Below are 24,540 nucleotides of genomic sequence, written 5' to 3' on the forward strand. Positions count from 1 at the left end.
GTTAAGTCCAAGGGTGACAACATCTCCCTCGCGTGCCGTAAGCTGTACGTGCGACTGAAAGCGTACGAGGGTGAGCAGGCAATCGCGGCTCAGTCTCCCGCACGAAAGGGAGGCAAGCGGGGAGAAAGCGCGCCCCCTTCCGCCGCACGCAAGGCTCCGGTGGGGAGGCTAGGGAAGGGGGGCCGCGTTCTACTGCGGGAGGCGCAGCAGTACGCGCGCGCCCATCCGGGCCGCTGTTATCTTGAAAGCCATCTGCGACGGGGCCGCAGTCCGCTGCGCGCTGTGTTTTCACGGCTTATTTGAAGTAGTAGCTTAGCGCAAATAAAACCGCAAACACAAGGAAGACAGACAAGGACAAGCGCGTTGAGGTGAGCCAGACCAAGTTTCGCTCCCCGGGGACGTCTCTAGGCTTCTGGAAAAAGGTCCGAAGTATGCCGTTCCACCCTCCGTCCGGCCCCACGACCTGGTAGGTCTCAACCGAGACGTTTCTGCAAGGTGTAGCCAAAAGGACCATGACCAGTGTCTGAAGGAGGGACTTCGTCTCAAGGTGTTCAAGCAGCGCTTCTGAAGCGCTTGTCCTTGTCTGTCTTCCTTGTGTTTGTGGTTTTATTTGCGCTAAGCTACTACTTCAAATATGGACGACCAACTAGCCCAACAGTCAACTCTACTTTCACGGCTTAGTTCGCGTCGATGCGAGACGCAGCACGAAGCCAAGTTCGCTCGCTGCTGCTGCCGCACTTCCTCACTCCAGCGCTTTGACAGCGAGTGTGCGCGGACATCGAGTGAGATGTGTTCTTGTGCGCGCGTGACACCATGGTTGTTAATTTCCTTGGCATGACTATGTTTACAAGATTATACGGCCGATTAAACTACTATCATTACTTCGTATAGCTTACTTCGTTATAGCTGTTCAAAAAAAATTTTTTTTTTGCTCAGGCTACGTCAGGTGCTGCTCAATGCTTCCCTACCCCTCTTAATATTATGACAAAAAAAAAAGAAAGCTCGCCGACATAGCGGAGCAGCGAGATGTAGCGCAAGTTGCATTTTGCCCAATTTTGCGCTACAACGTAATCAAATTCTATTGTTTATCAGCGATCGACAAGTTACCCGTTTGTGGAGCAAACAATGTTACATCAAAGGTGTGGGTTTGCTGAACCATCTCGCATCCCCTGGCGTTGTTTTCCCCGCACGGCTCCGCGTCTCCTTGCGGCGCGCGGAAGTCTATGTTAGTTGAGAATAATGACGAGAGATGGCGCGAGCGTTTCTGAACTAGCGCCACCTGATGGCTCGGATAAAAGGATCGTTTCCTTCCTCTTTGGGCTCGGGTCGGCGTCATTCACCGGCATGCTTCGCACGAAGGCTTCGGAGCGGGACACCGGAATGGACGAACATGTTCGTTAGAACGCGCCTGCGTTCGCCAGACTGCACCCGCGAACGAATATTAGGTGTTGCGGCAGGGGCTAACATATCTGCACTATACCCTTGCACTGCAAGTCGAACTTCCCCGATTTTTCAGCGTGTTCTATTACGTGTACCGGGTAGCTGGCTTACTGTAGAGAAGGTGCAATAAATGGCCTTTTGTTTAAGCATTGCTGCGCAGCTTGTTCATAGAGTGCTCGAGACTTCACAGAGGAAGTTATATTGTACTTTCACAATGGTGGAGACTTGCATCATCTTCGTGCTCACGATAGTTTTGTTCTCAGTGACACTTTGGAGCACTTTCATCTAGCTCCGTCCCTTCAAAGAAAGTGAGCCATACCCCTGGGTTGTGGCAATCTTGAAATAATTTTATTACACAAATGAGGATGCCGTATACTTTCTAGAATTTGCACATAAATATTTTTGCACATAAACATCGTTGAAAGCAAAGAACAACAAATAACGCCCTGGAACATGATAAGCTTGCAAGCTCTAAATGTCTAGCAGCAATGTCTTGATGTGAACGCAACCTTCAACCTTTACATCAGATACAGCACTAGGAAGATTACGATCATAAGTGATCACCACCATTATAACTGTCAATGCACAAAACCCCTTTTTATCAGATCATATATTGGAATATTTTGCTGGAATGGTACTTCAATAATGTGACGGTAACTTCACGAAGGTCTATGAAGACATACTGTTTCACATTGTAATAATCTTTCCCAAACACAAACAGCAATTACCGTCTTTAGAAAACTAACAAAGTGATATTTGTGTTGCTCGAGAAGCATTTCTATAAAAGAATCTGACAAAATAATTCAAACATGGACTAAACAATGTCAATAGTTGCTACAATTTACACAGCCTTCCAAAAGCAGTATTGCTGCAAAAGCACATATTTCAGCTGGCAGAAAATTGTGCTTTCATGCAGTTGCACTTGCATATATTAATACAAAGCAAAAACTCAGAGCCCTGAAAAAATAATTCTGTGGCCCCAGATTTCCACAGACTGGAAAGCTTCTTGCAATGTTGAACAGAATGTAACTTTTACATTGCTGCTAGGCATCTGCAAGTTCCAGTGCCCAGTTGTCATACTTAACAGTGCCAACAAAGACAAAACATTGCAATATGGTGAATACACCACACAACAGGATACCAACATGACAAGTCGTAAGATGAAAAATAAATAATATGCTGGAGTTGTATGAGCACACAATCTTTTAACAGCAGACAACTTGTAAATGTGAAATGCCTTACATTGTAAAAGTCAACATGTATGCCACATATACATTGCAGTATCCACGTTTTTTTGGCTGTTGTGACAAAACCTGTTAGTATAGAAATGGTTTGGAGTATACCGTCTTAAAACGGAGCGTATATAAAGAGCTGCCAACGATCGCCATACAAGACGCGATGAACTACACGACCGCGCTTTGTATGACTTTTTTTTACAGGCTACACTTTGAGGCATTGTCATACACCGATCTGTGCAGAGAACAGTACGCAAAAACCTCATCGTGGCATGCTTTTGACACTCCAGATCATTTGCGGACCAGCTCGGACTTGGCCATGACAGTCGTGCATCCAGAACTGGGCTTTGCTACCCTTAACTCTTGCGATAAAAACCAGTCAATTCACACCTCCCTCGAAGCGGCAAAAAGTGCATCATGGAGCAAGAGCTTGAAATCATGGCGCTTCAACTGCAAATTTCTACGCAATGACAGAACCTTGCACCGAAACGAGGCTGCAGCTATGCAAACAAACATGATTACATTTCTCACATTCGCGATTAAGATAGAATGACATGAACATGATGTGACCCGAAGGTTTCCGGGGTAGGCTGCACATCCACACTGCAAACAGCATCAAAGACAGATGTGCAAGAAGACAACAGAAGACCTGTGCAGTCTTAGCATCATGTCACCTTCTGACTCATTTTTGTTTTGCACCGTTCAGAGATGGGAATCTAACCAGTTCAAGTGAATGCATCATAACCACGTAGGAGGGCTGTAGAGAACTGTCTAGGATGCCGATGGCATGCAATGTGGGACAAAGTGACAGTGAAACATACAGACACCAGCCTTTGCAGAGTCTTCCATAAACATATCTCACATCAAAGATTTTGGCCAGTGCTCTCAGACCAATACGTGTAACCGAAGTTTTTGCAAAAGCATAAATTGTACATCGCAGATTGCAATGAATGAATAAGCTTTAAGAGTACTGTAAGAATGTTCACAAAGTATGAACCAACCTAGAGGCTCAGAGAGAAAAGTGTAGCAAAGCCCATTCTGGACACTTTAGAGCTACACACACTATAGCAACAGCAACAACATTTCTATAGCAATATATGGGAACGTTTATGTCATGGATGAACTGAAGATATTCACTAGCCACAAACATACGTAAGGTGAGGCAAAAGGCTGAATTTGAGCAAGCAGAAACATTTTTATCACATCCTCTTCTGCCTTTTTGAAATACTGTAGAAGAATGTATTCGCATTCCCTTATTTTATGTCAGGAAAAAAGAAAGCTATCCTGTGACTAGAACAGTGTGGCTTGGAAATGTACAGGTTGTTGGGGTCCACGCACGAAAATGCAATCGGGGATTCAAACAACACTCGCCTCAAAAAGCCCTACAGCCAAGAGTGCACCTCCAAAGACATGGTGCAACTACAATGCAGACATTATGGCATTTCAGGAGCCATGCATTGTACTTTCTATGAACTCGAACTGCTGCGCTGTAATCAATCTAATTGCTATCAAATGCAAGTCATGCAGTTTGGTCTTGCAGCACAAATGTTAACATTCACCACAAGGAGCAGGAAGTCCTAATCTTTAACAAACATGCAACACCGGCATCGTCACTCATGAGACATCAGTGATAGCCATTGGCTATTAATAGTGTGAAAGAAAGCACATCTTTGCAATGGTTTTACAGTTCTTTGGTTAAAGCAACAAAGCAGACTCAAACATAAAGCTCATTCAAAAATGTTGAGACTGGAAGCTGATCTGACAAGAACATTCCACATGCTCAACAGCACCATGTGCTGGTTTAGCCAGTGGTTTAGTTATGTTCATGCCATAATACACACGTCAATCTTTCATGAGAACATTAGCCAAGCATGCCCCTTTCTTAGTGAGTTGAATATTAATGTCTCAGACACTGCCTCAATAGAGTTCAGTGGACCACCCGCTGTAAGTGCCAGCAATGGGCTGACAGATCACGCACACCAACCTTAAGGTCAACTTAACACCTTAACTTAATCAAGTGCCGATTTAGAATCATGCTACTCTCAGCTACAAAACACGGGTTCTGTTGAAACGCCGAAGCTTTCGTATTTAAATTGAAATAGGTTTAATATAATTGACATTCAGCCTCGCCCGTAAATGATGGCTTAGAGTGCAAAAAATGTGATAATAATAATAATAATATGTATGCACAGTACGGACATGACACAATTAAACAGTGCTTGTGTTGCATCCTTTGTGTCTTTTTTCTAGTGTTGCATGGTTGTGAAAACACTACCATTTCGTTTTAAGGCATAGAGCAAACATTGCATTAATATAACGAAACAGGGGCAAATGGTTTTTGTGGCTAAGATGTTGCATTATCCATGCTCAAAATCTGTACAGAGCTAGCTTTTTGCCAAGTGTTTTGTTTGACATTGTGTTTAGATGCAGTACCTTTCAGTTTCGTTCGGAGTAAGAAATAAGTAGAGGTGGGTGAATATCAGCTTTTTTCAAATGCAAATCAAATACGAATAGTAAGCATCGAATCAAATATCAAATAGTCAAACACAGATGCATACATATACAGCAGGAATATTTACTTCCATATATTTAGGTACCAAACTTCTAATGACTAAGAAAAAATGGACAGCTAACAATCGGGGACAATTCGGTTCAGTTTTAAACACAAGATTACTAATTGTCATTAAAAAAGGGAACTGCAGGAATAGCCTCTCAACATATTTAGAGCTTGGTTGTGAACAAGCTTTTGAAGAATAAATGGCTGCTGTATGACTAGCTTTCCAAAAACACTAAATAAATTGGCGAAAAAAAGAAGAAGAAGTGGAAAAAGAGAAGAAAAAGCTGCTGAAGGACTTGTGTACTGTAGACACATGTAATAGGGACTGTTGCAAGGAAAAGATCACTCATTGTAGCATAACACTTATAAAACTGCTACTTGAATAGAGTGCCATAAACATTAAATGACAGACTACAAGAAAAATTGCAGGTTGTCATGTATATGCTTCCCTTGCGAAATGGAAAAGAAAGCTGGCATTGCACATTTTCTGAAATGACAGATGGCGTCACACTTAAGCTAGTTTTGGTTCCACAGCATAGCAGATGACGTGTAGTTACAACACATTTTGAATGAAACAAGGAAGTACTGCATCCACAGACGTATTAAACAAAATAGTGCACCACAAAATGCTACTTCTGTGCATAATTGGAGTGTGGACAAGACCCAAGAGGTATCTGTCGCACAGCATGCAAACACAACCTAAACATAGAATTTGTCCCGTTTTTTTCTGTAATTATAATTAAGAATGACTGTTGCAATACTTCTAATGATAAGGATTATGTTTAAAATAAATGAGGGCACTTCGCAAAACTAATGCATTAATGAATCAGGTGCAGAAAGAAGCCTTCACAGTCAATGGTGTTAATTACTCACAAACTTGAGTGTTATTTTTCCAACATGCAATGAAAATGTAACCACAGCTCAAAAAAATGTTTGCCCAATTGTTGATGTTCAAAGTAGCAAGTGAATATATTTCCCTAGCTACACTTCAGCTTTGCTCAACGGTGTTTGCCCACAAAATTCACTCACTAGGAACGATCGGGGGCAAAAAAAAAAGAAACTGAATTGTGCCTAATGCCATCATTTGCATGCGATGCCAAGCCACCATTCCTACCCAACTGCACACGAGGCGCTGGCTCGTGTTTCAGAACAGCTTCCAAATCAACATTACTGCACAGAACTGCATTATTTTTCTGGCACCCATATATTCAAGTTCACATTAAAGTTTAATGTTCTAAGAGAATGACCGGCGCTCTGCAATTCTTATTGCATGCACAAACTAATTGGCTTGATATACCATGCAAGCGCACAAGCCATAACAGCTGTAAAAGTAGGTTTCTGGGCAGTAGCACTTGTAGAATACTAATAAACAAAAAATGAAATAAAAGCAGCATTTTTGTTTCACCTCTCATTAAAATTCCAAATCTGCATTTAAAGGTGTACTGACATATTTCTGATGATGTAACGACATGCTCCTCATACTATAAAGCATGACGCTTAGGGAGCATAAAGGTCGGCAAATACTTATGAGATACTTCAGTTCGACACCAATACTGGCCTCAAAATGACAGCCCAGGCATTATCTATGTTACTATGAAGTCCTGACAAAGGGCAATATCTACTAGCATCATGTAACAAGGCTAGTTATGACATTTCTCACAAAATATGCAATAGAAAGATCGCTGCAAGCCTTTCTTGTAGCTACACTCTCCTCCTCAGTGCGTTTCTAGAGTATTTTTCTTGAGATGAGAGGGTTTGTACTTTCATTTAACGCAACAAACAGACAGAAAATGACGAGCAGGAAATGTTATCATGTCAGTACTTCTTCAAATAAAACTATCTGTGAGACTAAATGAATAAGAATGGACAACCTCAAAAAAACAAATGTTCAATATTAACTTATGGCTATTCATGGCACTGTTCCCTTAGCAATGAGCAGTGCGAGCAATATTTCAATGAACAGCTTCAACCACTTGCTGCACACACATATGGCAGCAAAAGTCAACAACTTCTTATTGGAGCAGTTAGAACTATTGCAGCCTGTGCAACAGTTGTAATATGTGCATGCTTTTGTACTGGCATTACAGACACCACAAACTGATTTGGAATGTGGCAGTGAAGTTTAAAACACTTTTTCACCTACTGCTTCCGGCATGGCGCAGTGTTCGCAGGATTCATCGTCGTCACGGCGTTTTGCACCAAAAGGGGCACAAAGGAAGAGCCAAGAACATGTCCACCAAGAAACACAAAGACATGAAGGCTCTGGTTTTGCTGGAGGCAAGTGGGAACCTTTTGGAAAGGGTGTCGCAGTACTGTTCTCGTACGTTCTTGCCATAGTGAAGCAAATCAAGCGAGATAAAAGTTTAAGATGTGTGAACCTATCTTTAATGGGACAAGGCGCATGTAACACAGTTCGCGTGACAAGTAAATTCTAACTTTTAGACCCTGCCTGAAAGCTCACAAACAAAACATTAACTTGCAATACGGAAACACAAACTCAAGCAGTCAAACTGCATAAGGATTAGTGCTTCCATCATAGGATTCCTAATTTAAAATCAGTCTTAACTGTGCCTTGCATAGAATTCTAATACACTAAAGATCTCCATTTTACACACCGTGAAATGCCCTCAGGAAGCTTTCTGTTCATCTGCCTGCCAACTTTTTTTCCACATTTCTTTGTCAGTTTTTCGCAATTTTCTCCTATGTGCATTATGCACAAACTTGGCACACTGATGCGAAATTTGACAAGTGTATTACCTGTCTGTTTAACTCAAAATCATACCTTTACCTCAGTATGACAAGCAGGCAAGGAGGTAGCATTTTGGTAAGTCTATAAGCAAGGTGCGGAGGTATGGGTGAACCAGGCACCCGTCTGTCATCTTGCCATGCAGACCCCACCCAAGCTACTGACAGATAGTAAACTAAAATTTAATTACCTACAATCATTGCCAATTGTACCTTCATGTAAAGAAGCCAAGTTTACAAGAATCCTCTGAATGACAGATGCGTCTTCTAGTGGGAAGACCTTAAACATGCCAACTGGATCCCCTAAGGTCTCATGCCTCGACGAGACCCATGAAAGCGCACAAGAAATCACACCCAGATATGTGTGAGCTCAAGCTCATTGTCTAGGTAAAAATGGTCCCACTTGCCTCTGGAAAAACCCGGCCCTCCTTAATGAAGTGAACATCACCACCACAAGACCACACATACACACCTTCACCACAGTGCACTAAATGAGTGTGAACAATAATACAGTACAACCAGCTCTATTGAGCACATCATCAGAGAGAGAGAGTGCAGAGATAAAAAACAGTGCAGCGGCAACTGCCACGTGAACAAGGTGCACGACGCACTCATCAAAAAAAGAAAAAATAAACACCACAATGCTTCAAAGCAGAGGCAGGCCAGTAATGCACGCAAGCCGTCTTGCTCTGCCAGCTACCAAAGCTCATCCTTGTGCAGCATTTAGCAGTATACAGGGTTTACCATTCAAAGGTAGCGCCCAAGAATCAACACTCGACAAGTCACGGACAGTGCACAAGATGTATCCTCCAAAGGTAGCCCACAAGGTTGTCAATGCCGGACAAGAAGACAGGCAGGAATGGAATGAAGATTTTCCATAAACTTACTGAAGAGAAATTCTACCGCAATTGCTCAGCCACCCTGCGCATGATTGAATAGTAAAAGCTTTCGAAAGGCCTTTGTAGGACAACCAGATGTCCTGGTTTACCTTCACGTCTACCTTCGCACAGACAAAATTAGAATAAATGTTGAATCTCGACTCTATCTCAAGACTCTTACCCCCGCTGCCCCATTCTGGCATCTGACCAATCTGGTCACATTAGTAATTTGCATACTGCTGTTATGCATCCAACTGGAAGCAAACGATGTGAAGCAGATGATTTGGTACTCAGCCATAAAATGTTTAGTGTGTTACCACCCGACACTTATGGCTGTTACAGGCTTTACAAGTTTTAAACAATTGTTGAACCTGTTCACGTTTGATAATCCACATCAAGAACTGTTGTATTCCAGCTCTTTTTCACATTATACTGCCCCTGTTTACTTCTGGCGTCACTTCCAATCATAATTTGTTTGTGCTCATTGTAATAATGTTGCATAATTCTGCATACCACGATTTTTCAGCAGGTTCTATAGTTACTCTTTTGATAGTTTTATCAAACGCTCCCACTGCTGCGATTCACTTTGGGTCCGCTTTCTGTATGTTTTGCCGATTACGCGCTATAGCACACTCGAAACAAGCGAACACACAAACAGAAAAATTAATCTGTAGTGTAGGTTTGTTCTTTTTGCTTTATAGAATGATCTCACCACATTCCAAGCATGTACACTTGCCCCATGGCGCTACTGGTCGCCTTTCCAGCTGTTCTGCTGTCCCTAGGTTCCTTGAACATAATACCCAGGTCACTTCAATAGTGTGAGAACGAACTGCGACTGTCTGCCGTCTTCACATCTTGCTCGTTTGCCCAATATATTAATTTTTGTATTCAAGTACTGAGTGAGGTGTTGAAAGCTTTGACATCATCCTGCAGTCCCCGGAAAGATTAGGCAGACAAACTTGGGGCTAGCTCTGAGTGGTCTATCTTGCGTTAAGTAAAGCGTGCAATGGCTGAACTGTAGGAAAAACCACTGACAGGAGACTCGGATGCAAGCAGGCTGCAGCTGTGCATGTTATAACCACTCATGACATCCAAGTCACAGCGATTAAGACCGAGCGCACTTAACTGTGCGCCACGAACAGATTTTCAAAAAGGCGAATGTCGACTCCACTTGCCTGCAGGTAGCCAGGTAGCTACGAGGCATCTGCTGTCATCCAAGTTCAAAGAATATTCACCTTAGCCCAGGAATTTAAACCTAAGACTACTGTAGGACCAAGACAGTGAACGAATTAACAGCGAGGCAAGTAAATGGTAGAGCGAGGCTGGATCCTTCATAAACCTGGCACAACATTGTTAGTCGAGTGTTTCTGCGGAATGGTGCCAAGGCGGTGCAAGTTCCAAGAATGGCAACACTGGCTTGGCCGCAAGAATGATTCTGCAGCCACACATTGCAAGCATTGTGCCCTCTTAGCGCTATAAATTCCTTTTAAAAATCTACAGAGTGTTTCAGAAGTTACAGAGCCACTGATTGTGCAACCACAGCATGCTTGGCCGTGCAGGAGCACTTGTATTTTAGCATTAGCATGCAATAAATATGCTTGTTCTTACTGTTCAGAGCTCGGCGTGTCAGGGCAGCACCTGCAGCACAGCTTGAAAGCAGCTCTGGTATTGCACAGCAGAGTGGTAACTTATGAAGACTTATGTGCAAAGCAAAGTTACACTGTTGAGTCGCAGGAACAGGTGCATGGTCTTCAGTCAAGGCAATATCGAGATGAGAAAAGTTTGTTAAATCACAAATTTAATTACCGTATTTCCCGAATGATAAATTGCACCTTTGTACAAGCTGCACTTGAAGCCGCCTTTTTGCAAGTGTCGAGGAAAAAATTGGCACATAAATTGCACCGGTATATAGGAAAAACTTATTTTACCTCGATCGGGGTAATGAAACAATGCACACATGTACTCTCACCGCGAAAATGCCGAATTTATACCCATATCAGGGTAGTAAATTTGGGTAAACAATTTTTAGCTGCAAATCCCAGCAGAAAAAGAAATTTGCAAGTAACACTTCTCTTAGGTGCAGTAAATTAATATTTATTGCCCTTCACTCGAAGCGATCGAAGACCTTGTCCTGCGACAGAGTCAGAAACTTCAGCCACACTGGCCGGCAGCATTGCTGGGGAACCACCGTTGGCTTCTGAATAAATCTTATGCGACATTTCAGGCACGTTGCAGGCATTGCCTCTGCAGCATGGCGTGCTTGAGATGGACATGCACAGCCAGCTGATGATGATAACTAAGTGACGATTTTGGAATGGGTATATTTTGGTTACCATAACGAAAAAGTGAAAAATTATGGCATCCTTTCGTTATTTATTGCGTCAGTTTTGTGGGTTTAACACTTTTCTTTAAGAAAAACTAAACCATAAGGGAGAACTACATCCAGACCTGGAAACACGAAGACCTGGAATCACAAAGACCTGGAATTACAAAGACCTGGAATCACTGGTGACCTTCACTGCTGCCTAATTAGCAAACCCTAGAAGCCAACATCTGCGCCAACAGTCGCTCCACTGTCGGTAAAAGATTTGGTTACTTTCTGAATGCTACCACGCCTGGTTTCTTGCACTCAAAAAGAAAAGCAATAATAATAAATGCACATGTTGGTTGTGCCAGCACGCATTTCTTTATGCACAAAAAATTCGCACAACTGTATAAAACACACCAGTGAAAATTATGAAAAAAAGAAAGACACGTCTTATACACCGCAAGATACGGTACATCAATGTTCATTATATTGAGGCTCAAACAAATAACTAAACAATGCATTAGAGTTCAGAAGCATGAGCAGGTACAATCTGGCACATGTCACTTGTATCTGAACACAGAGGAGCTTTTGTTTTAAAAAACAAGCCACCTTTCAGGGAGCGACTAAGAGGCCACAGTGCTGAAATAGTTCATCCAGTTGTGCCGCTAAACCCTGGTGCTGCTCTTGAAACATTTGACAAAGAATCGCACACAGCATAGGGACAGTCAATAAGCCCTTCTGCAGTATGTAACAGCAGTTCTGAAAGCTGGCAATGCCAAAATATTTTACTCAGACAGTCAAAATAATCACTGTTGCATCGAACCAGCACGAGACACGATTTCAAGCCACGCCGATACCACTGTTTTCCCAGCCACAGCTTGAGAGGTTTTAAGCAACAAGCAGGTAACACGTACTGACCCGGACGCACAGACCTGTACTCATTGGGGAACCAAGTCTGGAGACCCTCGTCCGTACACACTCTCAAGTCATTCAGTGACACGAAGTGTAAAATGTTTGTACGTACATGTTAGCAAGTGGCTACTTCGGATGCCAAAACCCACCAGGCAAGTGTGAGGCAGTGACACTGAGCTCACAGAGTACTATAGGGCGTATAAGAAAAAAAAAGGAAGGCAGTCTTCGCAGTTTCGGCACCAGAACTCCGCGACTCGTACAAAGACGCGCGTGCATACATGCGCATGTTGTACATTGATGTCAGGAGGGGGGAACCGAAGGGCTGGGAACCGTGCTGCAACATTGGCTCAGTGGCAGTATTCTCCTTGCAGCCCAGCGTCGACCTTAAGTGTGCACAAACAGCATTATTAAAAAAGTTGGCTACATTAAACAGGATCATGACTCAGCGCCGAGCAGAGCATGGTCCATAGTCGGACTTCAGTCAACTTTGGGATCGCAGCTTGGCAGTGAGTAGCAGTTGGCTGAAACAGCAGAAGCAGAGGAGCTGGTTCGGACACAAGGAAAAGTGCGGGCAACAAGTGGGACTTGCTGCCTGCATCAACTTGCTCCAATTGTTGCGGTTTCGATATGCCAATGTTGCAGAAATCCCTATCATGTCACAGTAAAAAACTGGGAAAAGAACGGGAAAAGCCTGGGTCAGGTCAGAGCACAGTGCCGGGCCTTTATACATTTAGACTGTGTCGCCTGTGTACCAATGTGTATCGGAAATTAGTTCACAACCACAAGTTCTGTCACGGCTCAGTGACGTCACGTTTTTCTTGTGACAGGAGTATTCATTTTAGCTGAAGCCATTTGCCTGCTTGGAAATGAGGCTGCTAAATAAAATGTTGTCCAAGTGTTGTTTATGGCATATTGCTCCTAATTAGATGAATACTCTAAAAAAACTCCTATAAATTGGTCTTCAAGCACCTTTCTTTGTCTCTTTTGTACTTTACCAACAAACTGTACTGACATACATTGCCGAAACTGGCCTGGATTTGTACATTTATTCACTTATACCATACGGCAAGAGTCTGAAATTAAAAAAAAAGCCTTCGTCTGAGCACTACCTTCTCACAAACAGTTGTGCGTTGTTTTCAGGATGCATTTGCAAGCATGTTTTCCTGGAGACTGTTGTTGCCAAAATGTACACTGACAACTGCGTACACAGAGTAACCCCCTTCGCTTCTGCTGCTGAAGTCAACCAATATCACCCTTTTGTCACAACTGTGTGCCCATTACCAGTGTGCTCCCCTCACCTGAGAAGGATCCCGATGATGACTGAAGTCATGAGTACGAGGCCAGCTACAGCGCACTGCAGAATTCCTTTAAACTTTGGCACACTGTGTTGCGGCAGGTCACTGCCGATGTTGTGTACATTAAGTCTGTCCACTCCTACCCTCCCCCCTCGCCACCACTTAAAATGTGCCGCAACAACCTAGCGCTGGTTCTTCAATTCTGATCCCATCTGTAAGGAATGGCCAAGGTCTGCCACACCTCTGGCCAAGTTGCGACGGCGAATTCATCCAACAGAGAGCAACCCTCACAGCACAGAGCACTGCTGTGTCGAACCCGCCGAAGCCGGAGCCGAGAATCGCCGGCGCTGAGGCCTGATGGGAACCGGCGTCGCTCTTTGAGCACTGGGAGGCGGTGACGTGACGGTGGCAGCAGGAGGTGCGGACTCTGTTGGGGGCAACGGCGTTGACGCTGCCACCGCGGTCTCAGGTTCGGGGCTGCCGCCACCCACTTCCTCTGTGGGAACCCCGGAGATTGAAGGTCATCAGAAGGACATCTCGGGCCGTGGAGACGATGGCTCTCCCTCGGGATGGAGTTCGCTCTCTTGCGTGTTGATGTTCAGTATAGCCACAACCTACAACCCAACGGTAGACAGTGAAGGACACACAGCGCAGGACATCAAACAGATGAGGTTCGTGCTGTCACGAAGACCCACTCTAGCAGTTAACGCCTTCTGTGACATGCTATAATCCCGTATCCTTACGAAAAAAGGCCGAAATAATTTTTAGGACCCCCCCGTCGCAAGCGTGTCTTACTTCTTCCATCACAATAGACTCGCTTTTGCTTGTGCTGCCCCATGGTTTGTGTGCTGCCATCTACCAGAAGCACAATGAAGCACTGAGGCAGAACCAGCTCGTCCACTGCTGGAAAATAAAAAGTACTGTCTACAAGTTGAGCTTGACCTCGTCTGTTTTTACCAGAAATGCATGGATGAACCCAGCTCAGCCATGGCACAGAAGGGGTTAAAGTGGTCTGGTTGAGGCATGCATATGCACCCTTTCTCTGAAACTTCTACTGTACAGCACGAGGAAATTAAAAAACAAAGCAAGTTTCATATACAAAGCAAACAAGTAACCAATTTCTAGTGTTGTTATCCAGTCTTGTGTTTATCCAAAGTGTTTATTTATACAGGCAGTCTCGTTGCAACCTCTAACTAAACAGATTACTTCGACTCCTTTCCATCTGTAACCATGGAAACAAGAAAATGGATGAAATAAACCTTCCTAGAAAAAGGTCACAACCATTTGGTGCCCCAATGCTGAAACCATCATGACTGGCTGCTAAATACTAAGCCTCATGGCATCACAGTCAGTCCCAATAATAATGCAGCTGCCGCTGTCATCCCAGTCTTTTCGAGAGCTAGCCAGATTTGTGATTCCCAAAATGGAGTCTTGCCGGCCACTTTCAACTGGCAACCCGTACCCCGTGTCCTTTGCCAACAGTGCTTAAGCGTCACGCTTGTCAGGACTGGCCGGAATCTTCCAGAGATACCGAGGCTTCACTCGCCCTTGAGATTGTTCCCCCGCTCAAGAAATTAATGCTGCCTTTCATTTGAGCGATGCCAAGCTTCTCGAGGTATTTTCTGCATCTGATGCCCTCCCGCAACGGCGCTTATCTTCACAAGTGACTGGTTGCGTGGACACCTAGGTGTGCCTTATCGTTTTGGCAAGACAACCGACCAGAAACCAAATCTACAGCCAGCTTTGGCCGAAAATCATACTTGAAGCTTAAACTGTGCCAGTTCAACACACAGCACCATGCAAGTCACGAGCATGTCAGCTCCGCATGTAGGTCACTCCCTTGCCTTACCTACATGCTCCCCTCCTCTCCAACTTTAGATGCGAATTCTTTCAAGAAAGAAATGATTGAATTATGCATGTTAATGTGCGTAAGGCATATCCTAGACAAATCTTTAACTGTAGAGTACAGAACATTTTGATTGCACTGTACCCACTTCTGTGAGGCCACAAAAAAATTGCACCCCCAGTTATCCTACGAACGTTCCATGCTAGGACACAATTCATGAACCAGGAATTTCATGCCTTCAGATTTTAGCACAATGGCACCCATTCTTAAAATCCAGTAGAACGCGCCTGGGTTGAAAAGAAAAGGATTTCGACTTCCTTCCATTTTAAATTAAGCTCTGTTTGATCAGAGTATGCAGCACCTTTCATGGCTGTTCTGAATGTTGGAAGTGCTGTTGACACTACCAAAGTTGAGAACCTAGAGTATTTGTCATCTCGGCACTTTCCGAGCCTTGGAATGTTGGAAAGGAAATTCTCAGCAACTTACAAACTTACTCTGCGGTTCCCGCAACGCAATACCTGCTGCAGCAATCATAGTGATTCATTATTTCCACTCTAACAGCATGCTGCCGTCTTTAGCAATGTACACAAAATTCAGGGGGAAAAAAGGGACATAGGACATTTAAAATTTATCAAGCAGTTTCTTACCTGCTTGAACTTTGCTCGGATCTTGTGAAGTTTTTCAAACATGTCTTCGTCTGCTATGTTGACCTGGGGAAAGTTCTTCGTCATTTCGAGAAGTGCTTTCAGGGCCACCATTTTCCTGAAAGTGGCAGAAGCTCATTAAAAAAAAAAGAAACAATACTTCGCTAATGAACAAAAAATCCTGAACAAAAGATTATTTTCCGCAATTCATCCTTTACTATGATTTTATTCGTGTGTGTGCTCTTTCAGCAGTGTCCAAAATTGCTTTTAAATTGGAAAAACAACAACTTGGTGCACGTTTTCACATTCACGAGTCCTTTTGCCGAATTAAATTTCTAAGTAGGCGTGATTGCCTGTGCTCTTTCAGACATGTATAGCTTTCATCGGAAACAAGTTCAAATGGAAAGCCGTCACCATAACTGTTTATCGCAAAATATAGGGCTGTAGTCAACCAACGATAAAAGCCAAACATATATGACGCTCTCTTTCTGAGCATTTTCACCAAATACAGCCTCGCACCAAAGTGTGCATGAAGACAAAATGCATAAGGTGTTACTTCTTATAGTACTAGGTGTTATTCTAATAGCACAATAATTCTAAGAATATACATTATAATAGCACAATTTTAACACACATTATTTCTAATACAAAGTATTCCAGCACAACCCATCTAACGATGAATGGCGCCATTAATGCAATTAGCATTGAAGCAACGTAGCGGCATATCATACTGCTGCCGCCAAAATGTGTCATGTATGAGGCATGCATGCCACCAGACTCTTTCCTAGTGCGTCCTTCTGGACACGCTGCGTCATCTAGCGTTGACATCGCAAAGTCAGCACGTGGCGCACATATGAATACATGTCCAGGCAAGTTTGTCTGAACATATATGTGATGTGGTTCTGATTCCTCCCAGTGCCAAATAAATTTTACAGTTTTTTTTTTGTCATTGAAGAGCAGAACATACCCATCGACACATACCCAGTGGCAAATACCCAGTGGCAAATACCCAGAGACCCAAGTTGGTGTGAAAGAGGTTCATCGAAGAGCAGCAGTGACCCAAGCTTGTGCAACACTTCGTTTCAAACATGGTTCCCTTGGCACAGCAGTCCGATGCTCTACCCACTAGACTGTGGACTACCCGGTGACCCAAGTTGGCAGGAAAACAGTTAGAGATAAACACAAAGGTATCCTGAAAAGTGTGTGAAGTATCCTAAGAATGCTCGTCACATTAAAAAATTATGTGTACCATCCATCTTTTGGCTGTCCTAAAGACACTGTACACCTTATTTATACTTGCTTTGGGCACAATCTCCTCAGAGAACAAAGTTGATTGGTTGATCGATTGTTTGACTGATTGACTGACAGATTGATTGAGTAATTGACCCTTATTGTTCACTTTGTTCGTAGGAAGAACTCGCAAATCACTGATCTGGCTCATCTGGTCACTCCGACAGATTCTGGGCTGCGATTTTTCATTCAGCAGACACATATTCTCTATTGTCCTAATAGCATTCACAAATCCTCAACTCCAATCTCTCGACTCTTTTTCACGTGGTACAAGCGGAATCACACACACCTCTGCTTTGCGATCTCTTCACGTTCCAAGACTGTTATCCATGCATGTACGAAACCTTGATAAAATCCCAGCTGAAAGAAGGCACACGAACACAAAAGGTTAAGAAAAACAAGGTTGCAATTCCGTTCATTGCTTTATCAAATGTGGGCGAATAACAAAATTGCAGAAACTTCTGCCTCATCTGAGCTGTTTAAAAAGGCTATCTGTCCTAGTGGCTCAGGTGCATATGGCATTCTACTGCCAAGTGCAAAGCTGGGGTATTGAATCCCTTCCGTATTCTGATGGTATTAAAACGTGGGAACACCCTTGCATGGATATTCAACTGATTGCTAAAGAACATCAGCAGGACTAAATTATGCCTGTTGCTACAGAAGTTGTCACAGCCATGTGCGCACCTGCGCGATGTTAAGCACACTAAAGTACAGTTAAAAAAATTTTTTTACGAGTGCTAAATAAAACAAGATCAAGCCAAATACAGCAAAAACAAAGGAAAGCTTATGGTGCACAACAAAAGCATTCAAGAAAGAGATTCTCTTTATACCGGGCTGAAGCTTTTGAAGGTCAATACACAATCTTATTACACAATACACAATTATATCCAAGTACTCACATTTTAGCAATTCGCTTCCATTGAAACCCTGTCGCCACGGCCAGGATTGAACCTTTTGCCTCGAGCTTAAGTGTCGCAACGCCATATCCACTAAGTCATTACAGCAAGTCACTTTCGCTTGCCTGTTAGCACAGTATAGTACCACTATACCCGATGTGCATATAGGCCTTAACAACATGCACAAAGCTATGAAGGCACATCCCAATTGTCCAGCTGGTTTCCTTTGAAAAGCTTACACATTTCATACTATCTCGCTGTCGCAGCCCACCTCAATGCAACGCGAGCCTTGATCGGAAAAATTTACGGGCACGAACCTCAGTAGCAATTTGGGCTCCCCTCTGCAATCCGAGCTGGTAGCCGTCTCTCCATCCAACTTCTTCTCCGAGGCTGAAACCGCGAGTAAAGCCCATCTGCCGATATCTGCGGTCAAAGGAAGCGTTGCCTCATGATGGCCCCATCTCAGCCACACTATTTTTGCAATTCGATGGAACATGTTAAGCATATTAGCATCACATCACCGTGAGTGCAAATACCGGAAAGTTGCTAAGTGAGCCTCCATGTAGATGAACGCAGAACTGGTGCATACTTATGCAAAGTAAGTAGACAAATAAAAGGCCTTCAAAGAATGCAACTAGTGAAAAAAAAACGCATAATGCTGTGCGAGATAAATAATAAAATAAAATAACAGCAACGATAATAAAGGTAAACTCTTTATTAATAAATGTTAACGCTCATGGATCTTGCACTAGTCATACGAAATTGAAGGTATCCCCGAAAGTGATAATCCGAGAGCATGGCAGACCTTTTTTTGGCCACATGTGGTATATTGTCACTTATTTTCGGGCAAATCAGATATTTCGGACATTTTGACAATCCTCGTCAAGTCTGCATTATTGGTCGACGATTTAAGCATTGAAGAAATAGTTGACCTAGCTCTGCATAGCTGCATGTCGCTGACTGAAGCAACAGCAGAGGTTGTAACAGGTAGTCAGTTCTATTGCACTGTCTTGACTGAACCACTTCAAAAATAAAAAAGCCCCATCAAGACAAATGACTACGATACACTCTTGCGTCTTTGTAAGGCCCATTTGAGACCCTGGGCCAGTTCAAGGTTGATGAGAGTTGATGTAGGGTTGTATAAGCGAAATGCGGTAAGCTCTGTTGCGTAAAATGGCTGTTCCTCGTTGAGAAATCACCTATTGACCGTGTATACCTTCACCTCATTAAGAATTGTCTCAATAAGGCAACACATCAAACCAAAGCATTCCTTCCACTCCGCGGTAAAAGGTAGGCATAAAATCAAATAGCTTGCACACACACTCACATACACCATTTGAAGGTCACATAAAACAGAGGTTTAGACAAAATGCACTGGAACATTTCTGGTGGGTTCCAATGAGATTGGCCACTATGTTCAATCCCAAATCGATAAATTAGGAACAACATTCACTCACATATCTCAAAGCAAAGGAATTTGACGAAACTTGTAATGGACAATAGACCCCTTTTCAAAAGTGTTAAGTTGGCTTTCTTACAAACTTGGATGACCAAAAATATCCGATTCTTAATGCAAAATTTAAACGCAGCTGTACATTTTTCATTTCACAATATATCGAGGCATTGCACCAATCGCTGCGCCGACTGGCAGAGCTACGACGTGCAGCCGATATATAGACCGGCCACTGCAGCTTACGCAGCCGCAATCTTTACCGGGAAAAGCTTGTGTCAAACGCTATGTGTGAGGGCAAGCTTTCTGGTTCTTATATTTCTTCCCCCGCACAGCCTGTGTTGCCGCTGCCATCTATGCACCGATATGAACACCATCTGGTGGTGCTTCAAGATGGCCTCCTTCCCTTTCCCCCTCATGCTCTTCTTGCTCTCGCCGTATTTTATCCTGCACTACGCTCCACGTTCACTCTTTCATCTCTATTGTACTCGTTTGCTTGATTATGCCGCCAAGGCATGTCGATGCTCAACACAGGAACGGGCACATATGAGTGCTGTGCCCTAAAAATATGGCAAAAATGCCCATGACTAGAATGACAGGCAAGCTTAACAAGACGAGTCGTTAAATGCATGCCAAGCAACTTAGTGCACACTCCTAACACATCGTACAAAGCAAACCATATTTGAAGCAGTGACGTGGACAAGATTGACAATATCTTGGCCCCATGTTTATGACATGGTGCACTGCAGAACACCTATCATGACATTTACGAACAGGGTTTACTGTGCTGCTTTACCACATGGGCCCCTCTTAAAGGTTTCTGATTAGTATGCATGTCCTGGGCCAACTGGGCCCACATTATGGCAGCGAGTTTCCTGACGTTGTTAGCTAAACATGATCCTCCACCCCACCTCAAGGGAATTTACTACAATTTGGTATGTGCTATTTTCCTCACAGATCACCAGCTATTATCAGAATCATCACTTATAAGCACTATATGTCCTGTAGAACTTCACATCTTTTCCTGCAATTAAATAACTTGTGTGTTAAAAGAATACTGTATTTTTACACCCATGGCCAACCACTGCATATGCCCTACGCTATGAAATATGACCCTCAGAAAAGAAAGAAAGGAAGCTACCTGAGTATATAAAGCATGCAAACTGCATGCATTACAATCATTATAGAAACAACCCAGCGCAGATGTCAGTATAATGTAAAGCTTTAGAAACAATTCTCTGTGCTGCAGAGAATTGCAGCTGCAGCAAGGCTTCATGAAAATGTGGAGTACATCTATGCACAAGCTCTGCCTTTAGGTATGGCCTCGCGGCAATACATTCTGCATTTCCATTGCCATCTGCCCAAACTATTTGAGCACAACATGTGCCTTCACATCGCAGTTCAATTTTTCTAATTTTCTGGTGTAGGTCATGCACACTGAAAAACAGCATGTGTGTTCTAATATATTGAATACTATGTAAATAAGAAGGGCAGGGACAAACAACTCTTTCAGCTATACATGGCTGGCTTGTCCGCACTCAAATTTCATCACAGAGGTAGTACCGAGTGTAGAGGCAAGACTTGCCCAATTTCATAAAAAATGAATCACAACTGCATTCTGTGGTGATGGAGGATCAAATTACAGTTGAGTGAGATGAGCGCAGTATTATGGGTGGGTGGGTGCTATCCTTATGTGCTTCTTCCTGCTGACACAGTCACTTATTTTAAGTCTGTGTCCTGACATTGAAGCGAGGGCCACTTTTCACTTGTAGCATAAGCTCTGTGCATCAATGTTTCCCATCCTAACTGCTTCCAAATGCTTGGCATATCGCTGAGGTGTTTAGGAAGCACACTGTCTAGATATTGTGGCTCAGTCTCTTGACAGCACTACCCTCCCTCTACCTCGCATCCACGTTCACAAAGACGCCCCTTCGTAGGGTAATTTTCCGTACTTTTCTCTGTGACTCTGGTAGTGACATAAGCTTTCACTTCATCTAATCATAGCACTCTTCCTTTGGTCTATGACTAACTTGAGCATAATAGAGATCCATGGGTGAGAAAAAACAAACAGGACTGAAGCTTCCTTCCATTGGCATTTACAGATCAAACTGCACAATCTTTAAACACTGAAGACTTCACTCAATGGGCAACCACAGTTGCAGAGACACATTCTTTAAATAGACATGCTGTCAATCAAAGAAATCACGTTCACTCCCAAAGTTTCCCCAAGATAGCTGATCTGTTTACAGATAAGTGCTAGGGGAAGAGTGCCTATCCACTTGTCCCCTGCATTTTGGATACAGAACGCCTCGAACAGTTTCCTAACTGCCTGAAGAGCCATCCCAAAACAATTATGCATTCAAATGCTGGCATTGCATTTCCACCTACGGCCGTAATTGGCCAAATGACAACTTGCCACCAATGCTTGAACTGCTGATTTCTAAGGTGATTGTTCCCACTGCCTGAATGATCACTTAAGAGAATACAGGGGTGTAAATTTACGTGCTGTCTCTGCGATGATAGCTGCACATTGGGCAATGTTTTCAGCGTACAAACATTGCACAGCAGGCTCAGTAAAACACCAGTTGAAGTTAGCGTTCTGTCTTGTCTGTTTCTTCTCGTCCGTTGCCGTTTACTGTGCCCCAGTTTTTCTTAGCCTCAGCGCTTCAATTAGCCCAGCAATCTTCCTTAACTATCCTTCTCTGGAGTTCTTCAGTCACCTCTGCACCTTCCTCCTCCCAGTTCAGTGCCAACTAAGGAAGTTTGATGACATGCCTCTGCTCGCTGAAGACCTGCAATGACCTGTACAATGTTAACGCCTTAAGTGTGACTGCTGCAGTGAAAGAAACTGAAGTGGTGCTGCCTGTCATGGTGAGGCGGACAAACGGGGTGCACGCTACGTCTCATCATTACAGCAACAGACTTGTGGTGTTTTTTAGCAAGAAAGCAGTCTCATGTCTCTTGTGTCTGGCACTGCCGTCCAGACAAATGCATATCGCCACACTTTATTCTGAACAAAACAGGCAAGTTTTTTGCCTAAGCCCAGTACTGTATTAACAAAATACAGTGCAAACTTCAACCACTATGCGAGATTTGAGCACAAATGAGCTGGCGGTTTAGCCCAAAGATGCGCAGCACCCGTCTCCTGCATTTACACAACAGTCGGTAGCTCAGCTTCTAATGCTAAATTTTACACGTTTTCCCCACACTTTGCTTTACAAGTGAGCATGCAGTAAACTGAAAAACGCTAGATTAGAAGGAAAAAGGAGTGGAATGGCAGCTGGGAGATGACGCGCAAGAAGGCTTGACTTTCCCGGCATACCTCTGTTCGCCAGGTGCCGGCCCTTCTTCGGAGTTGCTATGTCTGGGTTTGGGGTAAACCCTAGGCCTAACACATCGGTGGCGAAGTTAGTGGCATGAAACAGGAAGGAGAGAAAGGAGGGGTGCGGAGGTGCAGCGGTGCGAGAGGGATGGTAGGCCGAGTGAAGGTCACGAGAGAGGATGGACAGAGGAGGAGGAGGAGAGGTGAAAGAGAAAGACAGTGCGTGATGAGACTACAGAGCTAAAGTGCTCGTGAGAGTACAAAGCAATCAAAATGAAATGACAAGTGATGCAGGTCCGGTGGCTGTGTGCTTTATAACGAAATCAGCCATGTGAAGCAAGAATTGAAGAAAGTAGAAATAAAAACGATATTGCAAAAAGGTGGCATTCTAACTAGATTATCAAAAACCTTCCCTAATTAGGTTTCTAAATGCTGAAAAAAGTTAAATGTACCAAGAAAGCTGCGGCGTAGCTATGCTTTGGTTTCAGGCTACAGCAGTATCAGTCATACTGAAAAGATTTTGCGCCAAAAAACACAACACACACAAGAAAGACGACAACACCACGGGCGCCCGTGGTGTTGTCGTCTTTCTTGTGTGTGTTGTGTTTTTTGGCGCAAAATCTTTTCAGTATGCAAGATCACCAACTAGCCCAGCAGTTAACTCTTCTAAAGCAGTATCAGTCTAAGCAAAATTTAAATAAATGCTCCAAAATGAGGTTACGAGGGTCACAGATAAACAAAACAGGCTTCAGTTAAGTATGCTTAGGATCAGTGCAAATAAGCACTCCAAAATGAGGTTATGAAGGTCACAGAAAAACAAAACCAAGCTTTCAATTAAGTATGCCCACATACTGTGCAAAAGAAATGAAATTTATCAGTAAGGCTAGAAAAAGTGGGGTCAAAACCAGAGTTTAAGAAAAGCCAAACAGAAGTAATTGACAAAGCACCTCAAAAAAAGAAAGGAAGGAAAGAAAGAAGAAAAACAATCTAGAAGAAAAAAAATTACTAGAGTTAAAAATGAACACAGTTATGTGGCTACATTCAGTGCCATACAAATTAAAATGCTTTGACGGAGTTCCAAAATGGGCAGACCAAAAACAAAGTAAAAAAATGCCTGAGCAGAAAGAAACATCTGGCACAGGCTAAAAAAAAAATGGTGGCAGAGTACCACATTTTCAAGAGTGAAACATGAAAAAGTGGTGGCATTGGACATCAAAAGCACAAGAAACATCACAAAACAAGTCCATTTGCATCACGAGAGTTGTACCAGAAGTAAAGCAAGCAACCTCTTTTTTTTTTTAATAGATACAGAACATTTGAAGTACACACATCTCCACCTTATCAATTTTTACAGTGCAGCAAAAACTATGGATCATCAGCTGATCTGAAAAGAAAAGCAGCTGTGCTTACTGACAGGGTGTGGCTAATCTACTTGGAACATGACAAAGGCTTAATAGGATTAGCAGCAACTAGTAAGTAAGCCGCCCTCCTTTCTCCGAGACACGCAGCCAATTTTCGTTCCTGATTGGCTGATGTCACCTGTAGTTTTTAAGTCAACATACAAAGTTGACGAGACAGAGCTTGTTGGAGTGTATAGGGTAACTCTAACAATATACAACAGTACAACGGCACATAATCCAAGAACACATTAGCAAAGCCTTTGAGCATGACTCTGATCTCTCCTTTGAAGAGTTTGAATCTTTGCTACCCACTTCTTCACGA

General features: G+C 43.3%; 1 protein-coding gene across 3 annotated transcripts in view; it reads right to left on the minus strand.

The window, feature by feature from the left end:
- Positions 1-1,766: 1,766 nt before the first annotated feature.
- LOC139051022 (protein LTO1 homolog) overlaps positions 1,767-24,540 on the minus strand; it is a 30,090-nt gene continuing 7,316 nt past the window's right edge. For 2 of the 3 annotated variants that reach the window (XM_070528024.1, XM_070528025.1), the window contains 4 exons: positions 18,364-18,469; positions 17,440-17,510; positions 15,864-15,978; positions 1,767-13,984 (listed from right to left, as the gene is read on the minus strand). In XM_070528024.1, coding sequence (XP_070384125.1) covers positions 13,895-13,984; positions 15,864-15,978; positions 17,440-17,510; positions 18,364-18,469 — 382 coding nt within the window. In that variant the 3' untranslated portion in view covers positions 1,767-13,894. Of the gene's footprint in view, positions 13,985-15,863; positions 15,979-17,439; positions 17,511-18,363; positions 18,470-22,818; positions 22,885-24,540 lie in introns of all 3 variants that reach the window. The other variant, XM_070528023.1, reaches the window with a different exon arrangement.

This window comes from Dermacentor albipictus, chromosome 10 (assembly GCF_038994185.2).
Source record: "Dermacentor albipictus isolate Rhodes 1998 colony chromosome 10, USDA_Dalb.pri_finalv2, whole genome shotgun sequence".
NCBI classification, from domain to species: Eukaryota; Metazoa; Arthropoda; class Arachnida; order Ixodida; family Ixodidae; genus Dermacentor; species Dermacentor albipictus.